This window comes from Cucurbita moschata, unplaced genomic scaffold, assembly GCF_002738365.1.
Source record: "Cucurbita moschata cultivar Rifu unplaced genomic scaffold, Cmos_1.0 Cmo_Scf00062, whole genome shotgun sequence".
Taxonomy (NCBI): Eukaryota; Viridiplantae; Streptophyta; class Magnoliopsida; order Cucurbitales; family Cucurbitaceae; genus Cucurbita; species Cucurbita moschata.
The window spans coordinates 464,531-488,097 of NW_019268578.1; the positions used below are offsets into that span (position 1 = coordinate 464,531).

Sequence of the window (23,567 nt, forward strand, 5' to 3'; positions counted from 1 at the left end):
GTTATAAATAGTATTAGAGTTAGATACCGAGTTGTGTGATACATAACCTGTAACGAACCAAAACCGAAAATATCTACCAGCAGTGGGCTTGAGCTGTTACAACTTGGATCATAATTATGTTATATATTATTTTTTTGGTTCAATTACCACGTGAGAATAAATAAATAAATTAAAACTTCTAATATTCTAATAAAAAAAATATATATATATTGAAGTTGATTTATATTATAAGCTTATTAATTTACGGGCCGTGACGAAAATATTCTTAGGAATATTTGTTATTTTTCGAAAATGATTAAGATTTATGTTATTTATTAATATTTTGGAGATGTTATTTTAAAGGGGTATTCGAGCAGGTTTTATTTTCATTTAGTTGAAAATATTTTTATTTTATCTAATTTTAATTAAAATAAGTAGAATTAATAATAAAAAAATCAAGGTAAATTATTAATGATTAGTGACAACAATACAAAAACGTCATATTAGCCACGTCTACATTTTATGTCAACAAAGCCTCAATAAATCATAATTTGATCAACACCTTTAAAAATAAAACATTATTTTAAATAATATTATATAACTTCATTATTAGTATATTCCTTTTTAATTTCTTTAATCTCGATTTATTGATATGACCCATATAATAAATTTATATAACGCTGAACTACATAAAATTTAAATTTTATTTATTAATTTATTAATTAAAAAAATTAATAATCCTCGTGGTTGTGACCAATCATTTGATCCGGAGACCGAATAACTATTTGTTTTAGAAAATAAAATTTTAAATTATTTAAATTTTAACATGAATATAAATATTATATAACAGTGAGTTCTTTTTGTGAGCGCAATCTCAAAATCTTGTTAGCTCATAGACGGCCTCTTCAAGCTGAACGAGTCGAAAGCCCTAAAAGAGAATGTCTTATTATTGACTGAACTAGCGGGACAATAAAATAGTATCGTCTTTGAAACTATGCTGTACCGACTCAAAATGCTATTCACAAGCTGATCGAGATAGTTCCAATAGTGTCCTTATCAAGAGAAAGTTGAGGATGAATTCAGTACACTATAACACAAAGTATAAGAGTATGTGTTCACAAATACAAGTTAGAACAATAGCTTTTTGGTCATCGGTCCTCGAGTTCAATTAAGAATATTTCTTTTCATCGGAGCATAAACAAATTCTAGTAAACTCATTCTTGCATATCGGCCCACGCATACTCGGAACATCTGGGTCTGTTATCACCTAACAATCACAAACATTCAAAATTTTAAAATTAAGGTCATGCATACACACGAAGCGTTTGTCATTTTAAAAGGGTATTTAAAAAATTCATTCTAAACTAATCCTAAAACATAAAAATAAATTGTTCGTTTTCATATGGGTCTTACGCGGACTCGAAGTATCTGAGTGAGTTATCACCTAACGATCATAAATATTCAAAATGATAAAATTAAGGTCATGCATGCACAGTGAACACCTGTAATTTTAAAACTATATTTTAAAAAATCATTCTAAACTGATTCTAAAACATCAACATAACTTGTTCGTTATAGAATGAATGATCGTTATTGTATCAGTATAAACAAACTTTTGATGAAACGATAATTATGAACTATTTGGAATGCATCGAAAGTGTATTGAAAAAAAAAAAAAAAAAGGGATGAAGTTTGTGGCCATAGTGAAGCGACGAGGCAAATAGGCTTATCTTATCACTTTAGTGGGCATCAAAATTCAGGAACCTCACGAACAATCTCTCAAATCTCTACTCCACTCACTAGTAGATCATTACCCACATATCAATTTCTGCTCCATCCATGGCTTCCTCCTCTCTTTCTTCTGCAACATCCTCACAGGTATCTATGATTGTTTTTTGTTATGAATTTCGATTGAAATTTGTTGCCGATTGTTGTTGTTTTCATTCAGCTATGCGCCGGCAGAAGCGCTTTGTTCTGTCCCTCTCAAGCGCTTTTGAGGAAACCTAAAAGCACTCAAATGGGGGCGAAGGGAAAGGGAATGGGCGGCAAAATCAGTTGTCAGGCCACGAGTATTCCGGCTGATCGAGTGCCGGATATGGAGAAAAGGAAAACCATGAATCTGCTTCTTCTGGGCGCTATTGGGCTTCCCACAGCTACCATGTTGTATCCTTACACCTATTTCTTTGTCCCTCCTGGGTAAGTTTTCCTCTCTGATCCTGTAATGGTTGGCTGGTTAGGTGGATGGTTGCGATGGAATTTGACCGTTACAAATGGTATTAGAGTTAGACACCGAGCGGTGTGCCAGCGATGACGCTGGGCTCCCAAGGGAGTGGATTGTGGGATCCCACATTGGTTGGAGAGGGGAACAATGCATTGCTTATAACGATGTGGAAACCTCTCCCTAGTAGACGAAAGAGGACAATATATAGTAGCAGTGGACTTAAACCATTACAAATGGTATCAAATCTAGATACAAGTATGCTGGACTCTCAAGGGAGTGGATTGTGAGATCCCATTTCAGTTGGAGAAGGCAACGAAACATTGCTTATAAGGATGTGGAAACTTCTTCCTAGTAGATGCGTTAGTAGATGCGTTTTAGAACTTTGAGGGCAAGTCCAGAAGGAAAACTTAAAGAGGACAATATATGCTAATGGTGGACTTGGACGGTTACAAATGGTATCAAAGCCAGACACCGAGCTGTGTGCCAGGGAGTACGCTAGGCTCCCAAGGGGGGTGAATTGTGATATCCCACATCGGTTGGAGAGGGGAACGACACATTGCTTATAAGAATGTGGAAACCTTTCTCTAGTAGACGCGTTTTAAAACTTTGAAGGGAAGCCAAAAGAAGACAATATATGCTAGCGGTGGACTAGGATTGACATGATGTATAGCTTCAATTGGTAGGAATGAATGTGTGATATTCTACATTGGTTGGGGAGGAGAACAAACCACCATTTATAAGGGCGTGGAAACCTTCCCCTAGTAGACGTGTTTTAAAGCCTTGAGGGGAAACCCGAAAGGAAAAGCGCAAAGAGGACAATATTTGCTAGTGGTGGATCTGGGTCGTTATAGAATGAGATTAGACATGTTTTGACTGCCTAGTTTGATGAAATGCCTTCTTGTATAAGTACATTATTATGATAAACGAAGGTTAAATTACAAGTTTAGTCTCCAAAATTTGAAGATTATGTCTAATAAGCTCGAGTTTTCAATTTTGTGTCGATGAAACGTGTCTAAGCTAATAAGTTCATAGCGTGCTGCCATGTCTGTACAATTGGGCTTAAAAGAATAACTATGATTGTTCACCTGGTAGCTTTTTGAGCCTTTTTGTGTATACAATGACAGTACTGGAGGTTCTGGTGGTGGAGTCGTGGCCAAGGATGCTCTTGGAAATGATGTTTTGGCTGCTGACTGGCTTAATGTGCATGGCCCTGGAGACAGAACTCTCACACAGGGGTTGAAGGTGCTGTAACTCTCTTAACTTTGCTTAATGATTGAACCCTGAGTTCGCCTAGTGGTTAATAAACGTCGTGTAAACGATAAGGGACTAGGGTTTCCTTTTCGGGCTTCCCTTCAAGGTTTTTAAGACATTCTACTATGGCTAGAGTCTAGCCCTACTCTGATCAGTACCTCACATCGTTCGGTAACCTGACTCTAATACCGTTTGTAACAGCCAAGCCCATCGCTAGGTTTTTAAAAGGTGTCTGCTACAGAGATGTTTTCACACCCTTAATAAAGAATGCTTTGTTTCCCACTCCAATCGATGTGGGATCTCACAATCCCCACCCCCTTTGGAGCCAGCGTCCTCGATGGCACACCGCATGATATCTACCATTTGTAACAGCCCAAGTCCACCGCTAGTAGATATTATCCTATTTGAGCTTTTCCTTTCAGACTTCCCCTCAAGTTTTTTAAAACGTGTCAATTAGGGAGAGGTTTCCACTCCTTATAAAGAATACTTGGTTTTCCTCTCCCATTGACGTGGGATCTCACATCGAGCCATTTGAAATGCGAAGCTTACACAATTCACGAGTTTCTTAATGTTAATTACTGTGCTGTTATGAACAAAAGCTATGTACAGTAAAAGGCAATCTGTTGATGATGGATTTCAGGGTGATCCTACCTACCTCGTAGTCGAAAAGGATAAAACGCTCGCAACGTTCGGAATCAACGCAGTTTGCACTCACCTCGGATGCGTCGTGCCATGGAATGCAGCTGAGAACAAGTTTATCTGCCCATGCCATGGATCCCAGTACAACGATCAAGGCAGAGTCGTCCGAGGACCGGCACCTCTGGTAATACCTTTGCTTTCATGCCATTGCAAGGCCTTCGTTTAAACAACCAACAATCTTGAACTGTTAGATTATACATTGGTTAGTTACTAAATGAAGTTCAAATTTTCTCTGTTGGGACAGTCTCTTGCATTGGTTCATGCCGATGTCGACGATGGGAAGGTCGTGTTCGTCCCGTGGGTCGAAACCGACTTCAGAACTGGCGAAAATCCATGGTGGGCTTAAGCCTCCTCTTCATGTACATCTCTCCACATCCAACCCTTCAATTTGATCTCTCAATTTTCTTGTGCTATATGTTATAGCCATGTTGGTTGCCATATATTAAGATACAATGCCATTGATATTAACTTCATTTTGTATTCCGTACATGAACGCACACTCGATTATATATAATTCTTAAAAGTTCTTATTATTCACGACTCGAGCTTTAAATCTGTCTAATTTATCCTTGCAAGTGATCAACATCATCTCAATAGAGTTATAGATCAGAGTAACGAGTATTTTACATGGACGATGGATAGTCGAGGCATTTAACTTTATATTAATATAAAGGTTGATGGGCAATTTTGGAATTTTGTAATTATTTCAATATTTAATTTCCAACCAACGTACCCGCGTAAATATATAATAAGTTATTTGGATATGTATAGATATCTTTATATTTATATCTAAAAAGTAAGGTAGGAACGGAATTAGGGTGGGATTAGGGATTGGGAATATAATTTGTGTTCCCATTGTCACAGTCACACTTCCGAAGCAGCGGACTTAACGATAGTGCAGTACTTCGAACAAGCCAGCCATGTGAAAATTAGACTTTGTGGTCAATTTTGGCGTATGGTCGAGCGTCATGCTAAGTTTTGAGAGAAAAATTTATAGAAAACGTGGTTGAGGACAACCGTTGAAAACAAGTTGGCACTACTTGGTCGGGAGGAGGTTTGATCACTACTTGGTCTCCATTTTGAGGCGATTTAGGTTTAACGGGCAGACATAATTTTGCCAAACCGTAATACGAACAAAAAGTACAACATAAATGCGAATAAAGGGTTTGACTTATCATGATATGCAACTATAAACAACACGTTCTAGACGAGAATGACCGTGACACCCGACTCCTTTACTAAACGGGTCAGATCTCAAGGGATAAAGGTAACACCTTTGGTAAATTCTCTAATTTCCAAGAAAAATTTACTCGGTAACTTTTTAAAGTATAATGATGATTTAAGAACCGCAAGTTTTTTACTTTCTGGTTTAATTGAAAGCCCCAAGGAAAAATTTGTCACAAGAAAGCGAATGGGAAGAGAGTAAAAAAAGTAAAAAAAAGCACCCAGATTTGACATTTACAGTGTAGCGAAAAGACAAAAAAGCCCCTCCATCATCCCTTATTTTTGTCCACTAGCTTCACGTGAACCCGACAGGCTCCAAAAATTACAAAACAAACGGATCCCAACCCATAATTACCCCTACGCCCACTACCAAGCAAGCCAATAACCAATAACCAATAGGGGTATAATCGGAACCAGAGAAATGGACGGTGGCGATGACGACTGCGCTTTTTCCATCTGTAACGAATCGACGGCCAGCGGCATGTTTTCTTGGTCCGGACTACACGTAGACTCGTGAGGAGGGTGGGCACTGTACATGATGGCTCGTAGTACGGCCGAAACGGTGGGGATATACGCCGTTTTGTTACGGGCGAGGAGCCACGTCAGCCCCATGAGCTGGCAGTCTCTGTTGAACATTTTACTCACTCTGTCGCTGGTGGCGTTCTTCTTCGTTGCCGTAACCTGGATTTATCAATCCCGACAAAGAACATTATATACTCGCGTCCAAACACACCTTAGGGGCTGATTTGCAAATAGGAAAAAATAATGGGGGGAAATAAAAATAATAAGAAATTCCGAGGACCAAACTGTTACAAATTATGAAACATTTTAATTAAATTAAACACAAATTGTTATATAATTTTAATTTAATATTACCTTTTGAAGGGCGCCAAGGCATTTCGTGCAACCGGAATAAGATGAGTTCCGGCAATTCTTTTCAAGATTACGGACGGCGGCCGTCGGGGTGGCGTTCCGGTAGCCGTCGCGAACGCCGTCGCCGGAGACATTAAAGGCAGCGGGGCAAGACAACGAGCTAATTTGATGAAGCCGAATCCCACAAAAGCACAAAACGGCGTCGCAGCTCGCATTCGGCTGTGGAATCTTTATATTTCTACTCAACAGCGACGCCTGCAGCGAGTTCACGCATTTCTGTGAGTCATCCGGCATCATCGGAAGGTCCGACGGCGCCGGAGTGGTAATCTTCAGGGCGGCGCGTGCATGAGCGGCAAAAAGCCACGCGGCTAGAACAGGACAGCACCGACTCCGGTCCAAGTCTCGACCGCAAGCTTCCCTAACGCCGCCGAAAAGCTCGTCGGAGAGATCAAGATGGCAAATTTGCATCTGGGTTTGGACCGGAAAGGCCGGAACCGTGTTGGAGGATGAGTATTCGCCGGGATTTAGTGGCTGGCTTTGGCCGGAAACCGGTTCGATGAGAAAACCAGCTGAAGTTGAATGAAAATTTGTAGCAATGCTTAAGAAAACGAAGCAAATTAGACATTTTTGGGCGAAATGAAGCATTTTTGGGGGAAATGAAGAAATGGGCATGCTTGTTTTTGCTAATTAGAGGTTTGGTAATGGAGAAAATATGATTAGAATGGGAAAAGAGTGATGAAATGTGTAAAGATTAGGGTTTTAAAAGTGGGTTTTTTTCAAGCTTTTGGAGAGGATTCAAAAACATTCTCAAATGTTGAACAAAACCCACAAAAAAATGAAGGGTTTTGAAGAGAAAAGTGGAAGGAAGAAGAGGAGAAATCTCAAACAAAAATGAAATGGCATCACTAGAAGGAATGTTGGTTATATATTGCAATATAATGCCTCAATTATTTCGCACTAAGTTCATGTGTTGTTTGTAAAAGGAGAGGGAAATTGGTAGTGGGAGTGTTGAGGATTGGTTTGGTGGAGAGGAAGAGAGAAAAGGAAAGGAAAGGGGAAGAGAATGGTACAAAAGATTTGTTTTCTTTATCTATTTGAATGGTGGGGAGAAAATGAGATGAGATAGTGATATGAAAGAAAGCAAAGCAAAGCAAATCACTATTGAAATTTGGTGTATAAAGTGAAATGGTTCTATGTTTTGGGAGTAGGGATGTTTCCATAGATCTATCTCCAATCTTACGAGCCAAACACCTTGCTATAATGGGGTTTGCGTTTCTGAGTATTGGGTTCTTTTAGGGCTTTCGAACTTTTCGTTTAATTATAAGTTTAGTCTCTACACTTTCAAACGTTGTGAGGCTGACAACGATATGTAACGAGTCAAAATAGACAACATTTCTTAGTGGTGGGTTTGAGTTGTTACCAATGATATCAAAGCCAACCACTGAACAGTGTACCAACGAGGACGCTGGCCTTGAAGAGGGGTGGATTGTGAGATCTTACCTCGGTTGGAGAGAGAATAAGAGTGTGGAAACCTCTTCCTACTAGACGCGTTTTAAAACCGTAAGGCTGATAACGATACGTAATGTACCAAACAGACAATATCTGAGAACGGTGGGTTTGAGCTGTAGTTAAAGTTCAATGACCCATCAAACCTATGAATGAAAGATTCAAGATCGAAACTTGTAAGCTAATCAAAATAATTCTATACGAAAGTTTTCAATTCGAGCTTAAGAACACTCCAATTTCATTTGACTTCGTCTCTATATAAGGTGAGATAGTTGCATCACATGATTCATCAAAGAAAAAAAGCTTGATGTGTAATGATACCAACAATGATTTTGAAGGAGATCACAATTGTTTATGAAAAGTTTGTTCTATTAAATTCCCAACCTAAAAAGCTTTGTCAATTGAATTGCATTATAAATAAAATATTGGGTTCTTTCTCTAAAGTCTCATGGGTCACCTTTGTTGATCATTTTTAATTTTAGTATAAAGTTGGAATGAAATAAAAAGTACCCATTATATGCTTCTTTTCATTACTCTTTTTAGATATGGATTAAACTAAATACTTATACTCATACTTGTCCGCTTTGACTCGTTATGTATCATAGTCAGCCTCGCGATTTTATGATGCATATGCTAGGGAGAGGTTTTCACACTGTTACGAAGAATATTTCGTTCCTCTCTTCAACTAATGTGAGATCTCATAATCCACTCCCTTGTGGGCCAGTGTCCTTGCTGACACACCACTTGACGTCTGGCTCTGATACTATTTGTAATAGTCCGAGCCCACCGCTAGTAGATATTGTCTCGCTTTGGCCTGTTACGTCTCGTCGTCAACCTTGCAATTTTACAAAGCATATGCTAAAGAGAGGTTTTCACACCCTTCTAACGAATGTTTTGTTCTCCTCTTCAATTAATGTGAGATCTCATAATCCATCACCTTGAAAGCCTAGCGTCCTCATCCAATGTCTGATTCTGATATCATTTGTAACAGTTAAAGAAGAGGGTTGGAGATTTTGTGAGGTGAGGTCTATGAGTGAAGTGTTATGTGGATGAGTTTACAGACATCCTTTTCTTGCTTTGCGTGCGTTACAGCCATGGCAGACTCAAACCCATCTTTTCTCTCTCATATCTAGAGAGAGAGAGAAGGGAAAGGTTCACGTGGAGTGGCCACCAACGTTCCACTTTCCCACTACAAACATACTATCAAGCTTTCACATTGTTATTTTAATCTGTATGGACACTTCAAAAAGCAACCAAAAAGTGTTTTTGGCGATTTGGGTTTCTTTCTAATCCCAAATACAATTCAAAATCTTCAACTTGGAGGCTTAGTTTTGGTGTTTTGTACACAACTTTATTCCTTTCTTTTTCATTCAGGACAAATGTCGAACACCTTATGGGCATTGGAACATGAGATAAAGGCACCAATTATTCCACCAAAAAGTTTAGGCTCTGATTATGGGTCCCTTTTGGGGTCCAAGAACTCAATTATGGGTTAGGAAAAGATAACGAAAAAGCTCAACTTTATAATGATTTATTGAATCAATGCTACAATATCATCCATCATACATTACATGCACAAGAGGCTTTGTTTTAGCAGCCAAGGCTTGGTAATTGAGCGGAGGGCGCTACGTGCTTTTGGAGGTACCAAGTCGGCTATTTTTGTGAGTGTCTCGTCATCTCTTCTTTGGTGTCTCTTCAAAATTACTCTAGAATTATTTGTATATCTTATTGGAGTCTCGAGTCAGGTTTTGACCCATTGTTCTACTCGTCGATTTGAAGCTTTTCCACCTCCTCAGCAACCATTCAAGTCTTTCCTCTTGTTCAATTTGAAGGTTGGATCTCCCTTTTTTTTTTTTTAAGTGATTCATCATTTGAAGCTTTGCTAAATCATCGTTCGTCAATCAACCTTGTCGCTCGTGTTTTCAAGGATTGTTGTGTCTTGTGGTTGTGATTGCACCAACAGGACAATTACCCACAAATTTGTTTGATATGACACACGATCTAAATATACTGAAACAAATAAATGAAATAGAAAGAACAACTTGAGGGGAGAGTTTCTTGGAACAAAGAATCTTAACACAAATCTGTCTCTATGAATATTGCTTGAGATGGAGAAAGAACAGTGTGCGGTCTACTTGTTCAATGTTAAAACCTTTTCAATTGCAACTTTAACTCGGTTTTTCATAAAAATGAATTTTTCATCTGGGTTTGTGTAGTTAGTTCCGAATCATAAAGAATCAACATCGTATTAGAAACATAATTAGTACAACCAGAATCAATCCACCGTATATTATACGATTAGTTCAATTTGATTCATCGTGGAAATTAAGATACACAAAAAAAACAAAAAAAACCCCTAAATATCCAAAAAAAAAAATTACATGAGATCATTAAAGTCCAAGCCTTCAGGAATTTCAAACTGCAAAAAATTACTACAAAAACTGTCTCTCTCATCCTCATGGCTGCTGTTGTTTATGCAAGTAGATGAAGAATTCAACGGCGTGGGGCTTGATTTTGGCGTTGATATAACCGATTCAAACCCTAAATCTGAAGCCATAGGTATCAAGCCATCATCACCACTCAAATTTGGAGCTAAGAAATTCATATGTTCTTGAGAATTTGAGTACTCAACGAAGTTTGTGATGGGTATCATTGAAGAGTTTGTGTTATTATTGAATTCCTCGTTGGGCTGTAAGAGTTGTGATAATGTGTCCATTTGAGCTTGAATTTGAGCATGATCTTGATTTTGGAGATGGGAATTGTTGGCATTTGGGTCTCTTTCTTGTTTGAGGGCTAAGAGGGTGGAAATTAGCCTTAGAGATTCAGGGTTTAGAGTTTGAACTTGGTTGTTTAATAACGTCGAGAGACCGAGGATTGGGTGGCTGCGGATGGCCGTGGCGATGATGGAGGATAGATCGAGAAGATCGATTCGTGGAGTGTGGGTTACAGGGTCGATTCCCATTCGAAGGAGTTTTTTTCTAATGTGAGTATTCCAGTAGTTCTTGATCTCGTTATCTGTTCTTCCAGGTAAACGAGCCGCTATTGCCGACCATCTAAGACAACAACAAAAATCAACCATTTGTGAGTATCATGCTAATTTCCTATGTAACCGTCCAAACCCACCACTACCAGATATTGTCCTCTTTGGGCTTTCCCTTTTCGACTTGCCCTGAAAGTTTTAAAACGTGTCTATTAGGGAGAGATTTCCACACCCATATAAAAAAAATGTTTTGTTCCTCTCTCCAACCGATATGGGATCTCACAATCCACCCCCATTCGGGGCCAACGTCCTCGCTGACACTCGTTCCCCTCTTCAACTGATGTGAGATCTCACAATCCACACTCTTTCGGATCCCAGCGTCCTCACTAGCACACCGCCCAGTCTCCACCTTCCTTCGGGGCTCAGTGTTCTCGCTGGCACACTGCCTAGTGTCTACCCTCCTTCGAGTGTGAGATCTTACATCAGTTGGAGAGGGAAACAAACCATTCTTTACAAGAGTGTAAAAACTTCTCCCTAATAGACACGTTTTAAAATCTTGAAGGGAAACCCAGGAGAGAAAACCTAAAAAAGACAATATCTACTAGTGGTGGACCAGAGCTCATAATTTAGAGAAAAAAACACGATTATTCTTACTTGTTTCCCAAGACACTATGCAATTGGATTATAGTCTCTTCTTCCTCAAAAGAAAACCTTCCTCTCTTAATATCAGGCCTCAGATAATTAGTCCACCGAAGCCTACAACTTTTCCCACATCTTTGAAGTCCTACAAAAACATCCCAACAAAAAGGCCTCAACTTTTCATTTCAGCTCTTAAATTTCAACACACAAACAAGAACACACAAGAACAAACAAGAACACACAAGAACACACAAGAACAAACAAGAACACACAAGAACACACAAACAAGAACACACAAGAACATACCAGCATTCTTAGGAAGATTACGCCAATTCCCAGGCCCATGAATTTGAACATAGCCAACAAGCTTCTGATCTTCCTCAGGAGTCCATGGACCCTTTTTCAGGCCATTCTTATCACAGCATGGAGCTCGTCCCATTCTCAGTTGCTACTTAGCCAACACCTTGGACAGTTCGTTCCTTAAAAACAGGGTCAAAGGAAACAGGAGCTGGCAATGAACTGTATTATAAGACACTAATAATCATAAAGATGAGCTTTTTATATACACATCATTGAGGGTAGGAGCTGAAATGTGACATGTTACAAGTCAAACGTATTTGGTGTCGACGTGTTCATTTCGGACACGTGTTTATGTACGTATGGATGCATGCATGTACATGTATGTTGTTATTTTGTCTTTTAGCTAGAAAATGATGAAATGAAGTCAAAGTTTAGGTGACATGTTAGGGGGTTGACTTTGTGAGAAAGCGACCATGCATTCATACATGCATGGTTATGTAGATGCACATGTGCATACATGAGTTGACATGGGAAATGCCTAGAAATTCTTGCTTTCCTAGCTTTTTACAAGTATTGTTCGAGAAAATTGTGATGGGTTCGGTTCTGATTCTGATGCTACTGAATCCAAAAAGTTAAGCTAACGAGTTATAGGAAATTGAAGGTTAAATTGTAAGTTTAGTTTATGAAGTTTCATATTTGTCGTCTAATGGGTCTATAATTTGCTTTAGAAAGTATATATCTAATAGGACTCTGAATCTTCGATTTTGTAGCTAACATGTTATAATTAAAAGTTTAAGGACCTATTAGATATTTTTTCAGAGTACTTTAGGGGTCTATTTGACAAAAATCTGAAAGTTCAGACTAAACTGATAATTTAACCTAAATATGATCTTTTATCGATAGATTTACAAACGGGTCTTTGACTCGAGTAGCATGGACCATACATACATACATATCATGATGTGGATGTACATGAGTTGACATTGAGTAAAAGTTTGAGAAAAAGAGGAGAGATTAGGAGCTAAGTAAAGGCCTAAATAAGCTATGTTTTGATTTGGGGGGAGTTGACATTTGGTTTTGTGTTATATTGACTTATGGGAATGATTGGACGGTCATGGTAGTTAAGTTCTCCCATCAACTTCGTAGAAAAATATGTTTTACATTTCATGTTTTTGGTCGTGTTTCATTTCCTCCTTCAACATTGCTTCTAATTCTAAGCCAACTAATTAATTGGATAGATTCGAACTTTATAATATATGTTAGGACGTTGTTACGTTTATGTCGGATATCTAAATTCTCTGTTTGTTAGCTAAAAGTCGAAAAATCCGTGTGCCTATAAGTAAATATAATACTTCAATAGATATAAGTCGATCTTTTGAATGATATCGGAAGTAAGCTCATACGAAAATAAACCTACGAAAAACATATATCGCTCTAAACTATATATTAAGATTGTTCGGCTACGTATATAATACGTTTTGGATTACCTTAAATTTCTTTTCCTTGTATGCGAAGCAAGCTTGCTTGGAAAAAGTAGTTCTTTCTTCTTGAGAAGAAATTGCCAATTTTTCAAATAGATAAGAGAATAATAGAATTTTCAATTAACGTGAAAATAAGGTTAAGTTTTATAAACGTTCGAGTCAACTTATATACATTTCAACTGATTTTTCTGGATAATCGTCTAACCCTAATATGTTTAGTCCTAACAAACTATAGCATTACGTAAGTGACTTTTCTAACGAACCTTAGGGTTAGGTATTCATGTGTTGAAATGCACATGCATATATGTCGTGTACTGTGGATAATCAGCTCGGAGATCTCATGAAAATGTAACAATTAACTATAATTTCACGAGACACTATGCTGGATCAAACCCAACTCCACTACGTTGAGGTAAAATCTCTTAGAACTCTGACTCATACACCACCAGAATTGACCCATCAATTCAAGGATTCATTTTTAGACAGTTCAGACTCGAGTCCCTCAAAACATATTGTATGTTTGTGATTACGTGTGCATGTATGTTTGAATATTTTTTATACTCAATCTTTTTAGATAACGACCTGAACGTACATAACGGGTTATGAAGCATTTGCTAATCATATCGTCGAGTTTATCTTACCCTAATCTTTAGGGATCATAAAACGTTATTCAAACGTGAGATTCATAATTCAATGATGAGTCATCAAGTCTATGATGAGGCATTCAAATGAGGGCCTTGAATTTAAGTTAAAATAATAGAAAAAGAGAATCTAACTTGATTTTGGATGGTTGAGCAACAAAATATTATAAAAATGCCCTAAAAACGTCGCCGTTTTTACACACAGCCTCTCATTTTTCTTCATTATCAGCAACAACAATGGCGTGTAAGTCCAGATCTCTTCACCTACAAATTTCCAAACTCTCCAAGCTGTAGCCTTAGGTTCTTATGAACAAGACCACTAGAATCCCGCCACGTGGAACAAACACACAGTACAAAGTCAACTCAAGCTCATCTTATGTTGACATTTGTTCACTGTAGCAGAGCAATAATCAGCATATAATCATGTGGCTGAAAATTGTTTGTCTGTCTGTCTGTATTTTGGTTGGGTATCAAATTCAAACTCATTGAATCGGGTGTTAAAGTCTTACCTTGGCTAGTTAAGAGGAAGACCGTAGATGTTTAAGTAAGAGACGCTATTTGTATTGGTATCAGACATTTCGAGAAAACAAGTGAATATTCAAAAGTAGCTAATATCATACCATCGTGGAGCTTCGTTGTTATTCTATCATTCTAATGATCAAATCGGGAAGGTTCTTCAACTTCATGACAATACGCTTAAGTGATCAAATGCTTTGTTTTCCATAACTTTAGTTCTTTTAAACGAACTTAGATGAAGTGTGTTGAAGTTTTACAGTGACTAGTTAAGGGAAAGATCGTTATCTCCATCGGTATGAGGTATTATGGGAAGATCAGTGAATATTCAAGCGAAACTATGTTTAAAGTAGAGAATATCATACCATTGTGGAGTTTCGTTGTTGTTCTATCATTCTAATGATCAAATCGTGAAGGTTTCTTAAATTTGATGACGATATCCTAAAGCGATCGTAAGCTTGATCGTAATCCATTGTTGGTAGAGGGAGATCTCTTTTTTCAATATTTTAAAGTTATAGCCATACTGAGTGCTTGGTTGGCTTTGACCGTATGGCCATGGTCATCCACCAAATATAAACACAATAGAATAATGTATGTGTTGTTAAACTACAATACGTATGTACAAAAAGCTCCAAATTCCCAATAATATTATGTATGAAGCTCCTACGAACTCTCTAATGTCGTATCAAATAATAGTTTTCTTTATATTCTAAAATTTTTCAATTTATAATTTGCTTTTGATTGATGAATCATTCCAACCACTCATGTGCCATTTCACATTTTGTTCATACCTTTGTCTCGAACTTTTTTCCTCGATCGATTTTGAATTTGGAGCTCATGCCTAAGAGTAATCACCGTTAGAGTCCTCGATCGTTGCTCGATTCTGGGTCGCAGAATTTGTTGGTTGTTCTTCACTCTCACTAGTTGTGCCTTCAAGGATAACTTCATCTCACAAATATAGATTATTTTGCGGGTTCAATTGTCTTGATCCACTAGCAAATCTCTCTTTCCTGTTTGTTCTTAGTGTTCGAGTTTTGTTGAATCAATTTCGTCTCCGATAAAATCGACCATAAATTGGTTCCAAATTGAACAGAACCATTAGTTCTAAATTGGAAGAATTAAAAGTATAATTTCATCAATTGTAAGTTACTGTTGCTATATGAAGGTGATGAAGATAAAGGAAGGACGACAAAGTATATGAAGGTGATGAAATGCAACATGCTAAACATCTAAAATATATTCATATAAGCCTTCAATGTTGAAGATTGTTGGGAAGGAGTCCCACATTAGCTAATTAAGGGAATGATCATGGATCTATAAATAAAGAATATATCTTCATTGGTATGATATCTTTTGGGGAAACGAAGAGCAAAGTCATGAGAGCTTAGGTTCAAAATAGACAATATCATACCTTTGTGGAGATCCGTGATTCCTAATATAGTATCAGAGTCATGCCCTTAACTTAGTCATGTCAATGAAATCCTCAAATGTCGAACAAAGAAGTTGGGACCCTTGAAAGTGTAGTCAAAAGTGACTCAAATGTCAAATAAAGGGTGTACTTTGTTAGAAGGCTCCCGAGAAAGGAGTCAAGCCTCAATTAAGGGGAGGTTGTTCAAGGACTTCATAGGCCTCAGGGGAGGCTCTATGGTGTACTATGTTCAAAGGGAGGATTGTTGAGAATTGTTTGGAGAGAGTCCCACACTAATTAAGGGAATGATCCTGGGTTTATAAGAAATACATCTCCACTGGTATGAAGCCTTTTGAGGAAACCAGAAGCAAAGTCACGAGAGATTATGCTCAAAGTGAACACTATCATATTATTGTAGAGAGTCGTGGTTTCTAAGATCTAATAGATATACTTATAGCTCGTAAGAATCCCTAAGAAGAATCCAGACATGGTTGCACATACCAAAAAAAAAAAAAAACAAAACAAAAATGGTGGTCAAGAGAGAGACAAATATGATTACTGCACAGAGTGCGAAAGCATTTGTATAGACAATTGCACTCAAAATATGTAATACAAATGAGAATAAAAGTAGAAGCTGGCAGAATACAAAATTTACCAAATGCAGAAGACCCAACAATACAGTACAAATGCATATCTATCAGGTATTTAGAATATTGCTATAACTCTTTAAAGTCTTATCTCAAATTAGGCGGTGAGTGCTCCAATTGATGTCATCAGCTCTCAAAAACCACTCTCTATGCTGTATTCACCCAATCATTCATTTTGTTACGGCCTCGTTAGCTGTCTGTGATCCAGCCCTCTCATCTCTTTTCTTCTTCTCTCTATAGGCAAAAACAGAATGGAAGAGCACTGGTTAATTATACCATGATCCACCCAATTCTGCCTCATTTTTAGGCCTCCACAAGACTCAAGACCCAAGACCCATGTAATAATCCGAAATTTTCTACTTCATTTAAAGTCGCCATTGTATACATATCATAACCATTGAATGCAGAAATACTTCATTTAAACTTTCATAACATCACCTTCATCTTAAAACACAGCCAACCTCACTCAAGATCCATGTAACAACTCGAAATTTTTTACTTAATTTAAGGTCGTCACCGTATACATGTTATGAACATTGAATGCAAAAATACTTCATTTAAACTTTCATAAAACATCACCTTCATTTTAAAACACAATCAGCCTCACTCAAGATCCATGTAACGATCCGAAATTTTCTACTTAATTTAAGGCCGCTACTGTATACATATCATGAACATTGAATGCAGAAATACTTCATTTAAACTTTCATAAAACATCACCTTCATCTTAAAACACAGCCACCCTCACTCAAGATCCATGTAACGACCCGAAATTTTCCACTTAATCTAAGGTCACCACTGTATACATATCATGAACATTGAATGCAGAAATACTTCATTTAAATTTTCATAAAACATCACTTTCATCTTAAAACACAGCCAACCGGTGGATATCTAGTGAATATAAATGATATGACGGTGAGTTGCAGAAGATTTGACAAATACTGGATTGTTTTCAAAACGATTATGGGTTCATAAAATCCAAGAAAATATGGTGGTGTGAAAGAGCAGATTGTGGGTATGTTAATCTACCAGGCCAGGAACCATGAACTTAAAAATCTCTTACCTATCAACGTATTCCTTTAGGAGCTCCTTCGCCTGAACCAACTTCGAAAGCAGGTTGCGGTATACATCAAGGTCTCGGTCCACACTTTTTTTGTCAACATTTAAAGCGGCACAGAGCTGTTCAGAAGCAGCAAAGTGTTAGATGTCAACACTTGGTAAAATCTCCATTACATGGCTTTAGAAAAATAAAAGTATGTTTGGAGATAGACACGCTAAATAGAGATGGCCAATTAAAGCAATAGTTCATGATAACTGTTGTTGATGGGGGCAGTGGAACATATGTATGTTTCCCTTCACAAGAGCTAATAAACTGAATGAAAAGGACCAGCTGAGACTACTAAAGAGCATAAACTACATCCACAAGATCAGTACAATCTCCACAAAGGAGAAGGAAATCCCACAAAAACACTGTAATTGTGTATGTGGGATTGTCCCGAGCAAAGGGGAATGTTCCAAAAAATGGTTAGCTCATATTTCTCTTCAACCAAATACTACAAAAAGATTGGTGTTACCTAGAAAAGTAAAATGGAGACTTATGCAGGAAAGAGTACCTTGAACCTAATTCTATCGAACTGAATAAGGTTAAGCACTCTTCCATCAGGATCCAATTTCTCTAATGAGTAAAAAGATAATAATGAGCAAGAAACACAATTACACTTTACGAATGGCAGCACTCAGAGAAAGAATATAATCTATAAGTAAAAGTACTATGAGAGGAGGGGCTGGCTATCATGTAAATGTTTAATTTAGCAATAATAGGCTTGATATACTATCACCTCAAAATCGTCATCTACTTAAAAGCTATATCACAAAAAGGAAGATAAAATAAACCTTTTCCAAGATACTGGGTTCAGTAGCATTTGCCAATTCGAGGAGTCGAAATAGCCCAATAGCAAAAAATCGGCTGTAACTGAAACTCCCCTTACTCGCAGCTCGTTCTGCAATGTCTTTCAAAACACTCTCAACTTCTCCTTCTTTTGATGCAAATTCAACCAATGAAGCTGCAGACTGAGACCGAGCCCACTCTTCCAATTTTTGAGCATCAATTCTGGACGGTATAACAGAAAGTAGAGCTAAAAATGAAGAAAAACCTTCTTGAAATTATTGGAATAATGGTCGAAGGATGGATTATAATTTCCAGTGAAGAAAATTTCACTCTTGGAGATATTGAACAAAGAGTAAACATCCGTTAATTTGATTACCATGTGATTTGACCAAATAATCTAGTCATTTAGACAACTAAGTCCAAATTAAGATGTGAAATACTAGGAAAGAAGATTAAAGTTGAAATAAGAATCGTCGTATTTTTGCTGTAAGTGGAATCATGTCATGTTTTTTTCAACTTAACAGTGTTTACTATCTATGAACAAGGCTTGTGAATTTATTAGATGGCAAGAAGAGATAGAGATCAGGGATGGTAAAAGCAAAGGGGAATACATGGCCAAACCTATATTGCTCTGGATCCTCATTCAACGCCTTAATGTAGGCTTGGAAAATGGCCTCCCGATCCTCATCGCTAGGGTACCCATCCATAAGCTGATCATATACAGTAACAAAACCGAGGGCGAAAACAGGATCATAACGGTACGTCCTCTTATACCTCATCAAATGCTGCTGCACAATCAACTCTTGCAGAACAGAGTTGTATATGCTGGGGATAGGTCGTTTATACGCCTTTAGAAAGTTCAATTTAGTCTCAGCTACAGTCGTCACATCTAAAATCCGAAAATAGCACATCATTTTCTACACTCAAATACTAAGAAATCGAACTAGAGAAATCTCAACATACTGAACAAGTTTAGAATTGATCAAACCGAACTATTGAAAGCCTAATTGTTACTTAAAACCTAAATTTCCGTCCATAACGATCCATCTCAACAATTAACGAACAAACAAAACACAAGTTCACATCGAAATCATCGAAACAAGCCAATTCGTTTCTGCTACCATAATCTAGCAAAGGAACAGTCTAGTAAGCGAGTAAGGAAAACAAATCACCAGAAGCTACCTGTTCCGGCGGACATGCAATGAATGACCAAGCGAGAACTGAAACTCGAGGTTCGAACTCCCGAATGATGATAGAAAACACTAGAACGGAAACGAAACCCGTCGAAATTCGAGGCGAGTGAACGAGCCGACGGAACCGGCGACCTTCGATCAGAAAACTGACTTACCGTTGAGAATGACACGGAATTAACAGCCGCCATTGCAGAAGAATGAGAAGAAATTTGCAAATCTTACGAACTTCCAGAGAAACAGGATTTCATGTCGAAGATTTTTTCTGGGAGAAGAAAAAAAAAAGAAAAGAAAGAAACAAGAGAGGACGAAACTGAGAGGCCATGATAGAGAGGCTTATCCATATTTTAATTTCTTAACCTTAGCTAAGAAGCCATTAGGATGTCGACACCTGGCAGTGTCCGTATTTTGATTTTCCATTTGGACGGTCCAGATCTTTTGATGTCTCCTTTTCCACCTTAAAATAAAATAAAATTTTAAAAGAGAAAATAGTTCAGAATTGGGCCCAAACATTTAGTCCATAACCGAGCAACACTCAGATTCGAAGGATTTATTTTTTAATTATTAAAAAAAATACTAATTTTATTTTACGTGCTCTTTGTATTTAAATTTTATTATTGATTAAATTTTTTATCGAAAAAATCTAACCTAACCCAACTCGAACTATAACAGTTCAAGCCCACCACTAGCAAATATTGTCCGCTTTGACGCATTATGTATCATCGTTAGTCTCACGATTTTAAAACGCGTCTGTTAGGAAGAGATTTCCACATGCTTTATAAAGAATGTTTCATTCCTCTTTCCAACCAACGTGAGATCTCATAATGTGATGTTCCACATTGGTCGGGGAGGAGAACAAAACATGCTTTTATAAGGGTGAGGAAGCCTTCCCCTCACAAACACGTTTTAAAGCCTTGAGGGGAAGCCCGAAGACAACAATATATGTTAGCAGTAGATCTGGGGGCGTTACAAATGGTATCAGAGCTAGACACCGGACTATATGCCAGCGAGGAGGCTATTCCCCAAAGGGTAGGCATGAGACAGTGTGCCAGTAAAGACGCTAGCCCCAAAGGGGAGTGGATTTGGCGGGGGTCCCACATCGATTGGAGAAAGGAAAGAATGTCGACGAGTACGTTGAGCCCCGAAGGGGGTGAATCGTGACCTCCCACATTGGTTGGGGAGAAAAACAAAACACCCTTTATAAGGGTGAGGAAACCTTTGCCTAGTTTTAAAGACATGAGTGAAGCCCGAAAAGGGAAAGTACTGTTACACATAATCCACCCCATTTGAGGGCCTAGCGTTGGCACACTACTTAATGTCTAGCTCTGGTACTCTTTACAACTGTCTAAGTCCACCATTAATAGATATTATCAATTTTGATTCGTTATAATCACCGTCAGCTTCACGATTTAAAAAAAAACATACAGTAGAGAGAAGTTTCTACACGTTTATAAGAAATATTTCGTTCTTCTCTTTAATCGACGCGAAATCACACCCAACCTAATCTAACCCGAACTCGAGGCCATACATGATGATGTTATGTACTAAAATGTTCTAATTGAGAGTAAGCCATGGCACTCTGTTTTTAAAATCCTGCTGGTTTCCCATTATCCAGGGGGGAGAAAAAACCACGGTTCATGAAGCCATTTGTTTTGGAATCTTACTCCAAAACCCAATCCTACCCCTCCATTTCCACCTCCAAACCGCAGTTTCAAGGGACATTTTAGTCCAATTACAGAAAAAAAAACATGGGTCCCATAAAACCTTAAACCAGACCACCACGCTGTTTCTTCCTCCAAAAACCAGGGGCTCCACTTGAATGGCTGCGGGCAGCTTCTCTATAAAAACCACCACCCCCACACTCCCCCCTTCACCAAAAATCAAAACTCAAAGACTCACAAAGAACAGAAATGAGCTCCTCAATTAGATCAGCTTGGGTTGTAGCTGCCAGTGTCGGCGTTGTTGAGGCCCTAAAGGATCAAGGGATTTGCCGGTGGAATAACGTCATAAGATCGGCGCAATTCTACGCCAAAAACCATGTTGGGTCACTTTCTCAGGCCAAGAAGTTTTCCTCCTCCTCCTCCTCCGCCGCCGCCGTGGCTTCCGGCAAGCAGCAGAATCAGTCGGAGGAATCTCTGAGGACGGTCATGTACCTCAGCTGTTGGGGTCCTAATAATTGAACCGCCTCGGAGCTTCAAAGATACGCTTGAAAAACATTTAAATCGAGACTACGGCGGAACCGGCGGCGGTTCGAGCGGAGTGACACCGCCGGGCGCGGTGGTGGAGTTGTTGAGCTGATATAGATATTGATATGGTTTGGGGATGTAATTAATGGGATGCTTTGGGCGTTTGATTCTTATATGAACAATTGTAAAAGCAATTCCCCTTGGTTCTTGTTTCTTTATTAAATACAATTGATTCCTAATTCTTAATGTTACCAATTACTAACCTATACTAATTTGGTTACGATTCCACAACTTACCCTCTCGATCTAGATAAAAATTTCAAAAGATTCGACCGATCTCCGTTCTTATGACGAGAAAGCGAGGGCTCAATTTCACAAACAAAGTGGGCTCGAGTTAGGGTTTTTTTTCTCGATCTTTCTCTAATTCTAATCGTGGAGTTGGATTCAACTTTAGTCGGTTAACAAGAGGTATGTGTAGCTGAGGTTCACCCTATTTTTCATTTCGACTAGAAACATGTGAATTTAGGGTTCTTCATTAATCCATTTACGGCCGACTAGAAACACGTGAATTTAGGAAATTCGGCTCGTGAATAATTTCTTAATAATAGAATCCTTCTTCATTAATCCATTTAGGTTCGATTAGAAACACGTGGATTCAAGAAACCGAGCTCAAGAAATATTGTTCCATTTAGGCTCGATTAGGAACACGTGATCGAACACACGATTCAATAATATGTTTTTAGTCACTCAAAGGCTAATAATTAATCTTAATTAATCTTAAATAAAAAGAAAAAAGGAGTGAGAAATGACAACAATACCCCTCCCGTACAATGTACCCTGTTTCACAAAGAGCGGCAGAATCCGCCAGTTTCAAGCCCAACTCCTCCGGTTTAGAAAGGCAGTTTCTCCCGAATAATTCCAACTTTACCCCTCACATTGCTGTCAAAAGAACCCGGCCTCTAGGGGCAATCAAGTCCAAGAATTATTTACAACTTATTTATTATAATAATAAGAAATATAATCCTGGTCTCCATTAGTCACGTTTAGCTAATAAAGGAATTTCCTTTTCTACCCTTCTCTAGCTTCACTCGGGACAGGTATTACAAGACCATGAAGACCAAGATCCACAGATATTAGATATTGTCTTTTTTGGGTTTTTCCTTTCGAGTTTTCCCTCAATGCTTTAAATGGCGTCTACTGGGAGAAGGTTTTATAAGAGTGATTTGTTCTCCATCCCACAAATTATATATATATATATATATGGGAATTTAAAATAAAAAAGAAACCCATTTGAGAGGAGGAAATCAGCCGGTCGCGGCGGTTTACTTTCCTCGCTTCCCGGAATTCAAAACCAGGTGCTCAGTGGAATTAAAGAAAAAAGCCAGGGGCCTTTTTGGAATAATCTCTATAAAACTCTCAAAATATTCCAACATTTCAGAACAGAGACAGAACAGAGATGAGTTCATCAAGAACAGCTTGGGTTGTCGCCGCCAGTGTCGGACTGGTGGAGGCTTTGAAAGATCAAGGGGTTTGCCGCTGGAATCACACGATTAGGTCGGTTCAGCAGTACGCTAAAAGCCATGTGAGATCTGCTTCCCAGGTCAAGAAGCTTTCTTCGCCGTCGTCTCCGGCGGTTTCCGACCAGAAATGGAAGCAGTCGGAGGAATCTTTGAGAACTGTCATGTTCTTGAGCTGTTGGGGTCCTAATAATTGACCCACCACCCCAGATTGTTCTTCTTAGGAAAGCTTTGGATTGTATAAATTTCATTCAACATTTTTTATAAATTTTAATGAATGATTTTATTTTTGGTTTAAAATAAGATTTAAAAATTTTAATATGATAAGTGTTGGTTGATAATTACATTTATAATGAGTAATTAATATCTTTTGTCCTTGTTGAATGGACCAACCTTATCCACAAATTAAGAACGGGCCCACT

General features: G+C 38.2%; 5 protein-coding genes across 7 annotated transcripts; 2 read left to right on the forward strand and 3 right to left on the reverse strand.

The window, feature by feature from the left end:
- The first annotated feature begins 1,699 nt into the window (after positions 1-1,699).
- LOC111437235 (cytochrome b6-f complex iron-sulfur subunit, chloroplastic-like) lies at positions 1,700-4,623 on the forward strand. The gene is made up of 5 exons (XM_023075116.1): positions 1,700-1,857; positions 1,928-2,175; positions 3,325-3,442; positions 4,092-4,274; positions 4,395-4,623. The coding sequence occupies exons 1-5, from the start codon at positions 1,819-1,821 to the stop codon at positions 4,494-4,496; spliced, it is 690 nt and encodes a 229-aa protein (XP_022930884.1). The 5' UTR covers positions 1,700-1,818; the 3' UTR covers positions 4,497-4,623.
- On the forward strand, positions 4,149-23,520 carry LOC111437236. 2 transcript variants are annotated; one of them, XM_023075118.1, is made up of 3 exons: positions 4,149-4,154; positions 11,757-11,766; positions 23,063-23,520. In XM_023075118.1, the coding sequence occupies exon 3, from the start codon at positions 23,085-23,087 to the stop codon at positions 23,340-23,342; it is 258 nt and encodes an 85-aa protein (XP_022930886.1). In that variant the 5' UTR covers positions 4,149-4,154; positions 11,757-11,766; positions 23,063-23,084; the 3' UTR covers positions 23,343-23,520. The 2 variants fall into 2 exon arrangements, with proteins under 2 accessions (XP_022930886.1, XP_022930885.1); XM_023075117.1 differs by having other exon boundaries at positions 23,068-23,520.
- On the reverse strand, positions 5,565-7,401 carry LOC111437232 (uncharacterized GPI-anchored protein At4g28100-like). Its single transcript, XM_023075112.1, has 2 exons — positions 6,251-7,401; positions 5,565-6,055 (listed from the first exon to the last, which is right to left on the reverse strand). Exons 1-2 carry the CDS (start codon positions 6,917-6,919, stop codon positions 5,741-5,743), a joined length of 984 nt encoding a protein of 327 aa, XP_022930880.1. The 5' UTR covers positions 6,920-7,401; the 3' UTR covers positions 5,565-5,740.
- On the reverse strand, positions 9,735-11,717 carry LOC111437095 (transcription factor MYB102-like). The gene is made up of 3 exons (XM_023074930.1): positions 11,679-11,717; positions 11,388-11,548; positions 9,735-10,806 (listed from the first exon to the last, which is right to left on the reverse strand). Exons 1-3 carry the CDS (start codon positions 11,715-11,717, stop codon positions 10,131-10,133), a joined length of 876 nt encoding a protein of 291 aa, XP_022930698.1. The 3' UTR covers positions 9,735-10,130.
- LOC111437233 (protein THYLAKOID FORMATION1, chloroplastic-like) lies at positions 16,246-19,777 on the reverse strand. 2 transcript variants are annotated; one of them, XR_002709411.1, is made up of 6 exons: positions 19,436-19,777; positions 18,875-19,142; positions 18,259-18,475; positions 17,979-18,040; positions 17,429-17,544; positions 16,246-16,596 (listed from the first exon to the last, which is right to left on the reverse strand). XR_002709411.1 is itself a non-coding variant. In XM_023075113.1 (5 exons), exons 1-5 carry the CDS (start codon positions 19,632-19,634, stop codon positions 16,533-16,535), a joined length of 864 nt encoding a protein of 287 aa, XP_022930881.1. In that variant the 5' UTR covers positions 19,635-19,777; the 3' UTR covers positions 16,246-16,532. The 2 variants fall into 2 exon arrangements, 1 of the variants encoding a protein (XP_022930881.1); XM_023075113.1 differs by lacking the exon at positions 17,979-18,040.
- Positions 23,521-23,567: the final 47 nt, after the last annotated feature.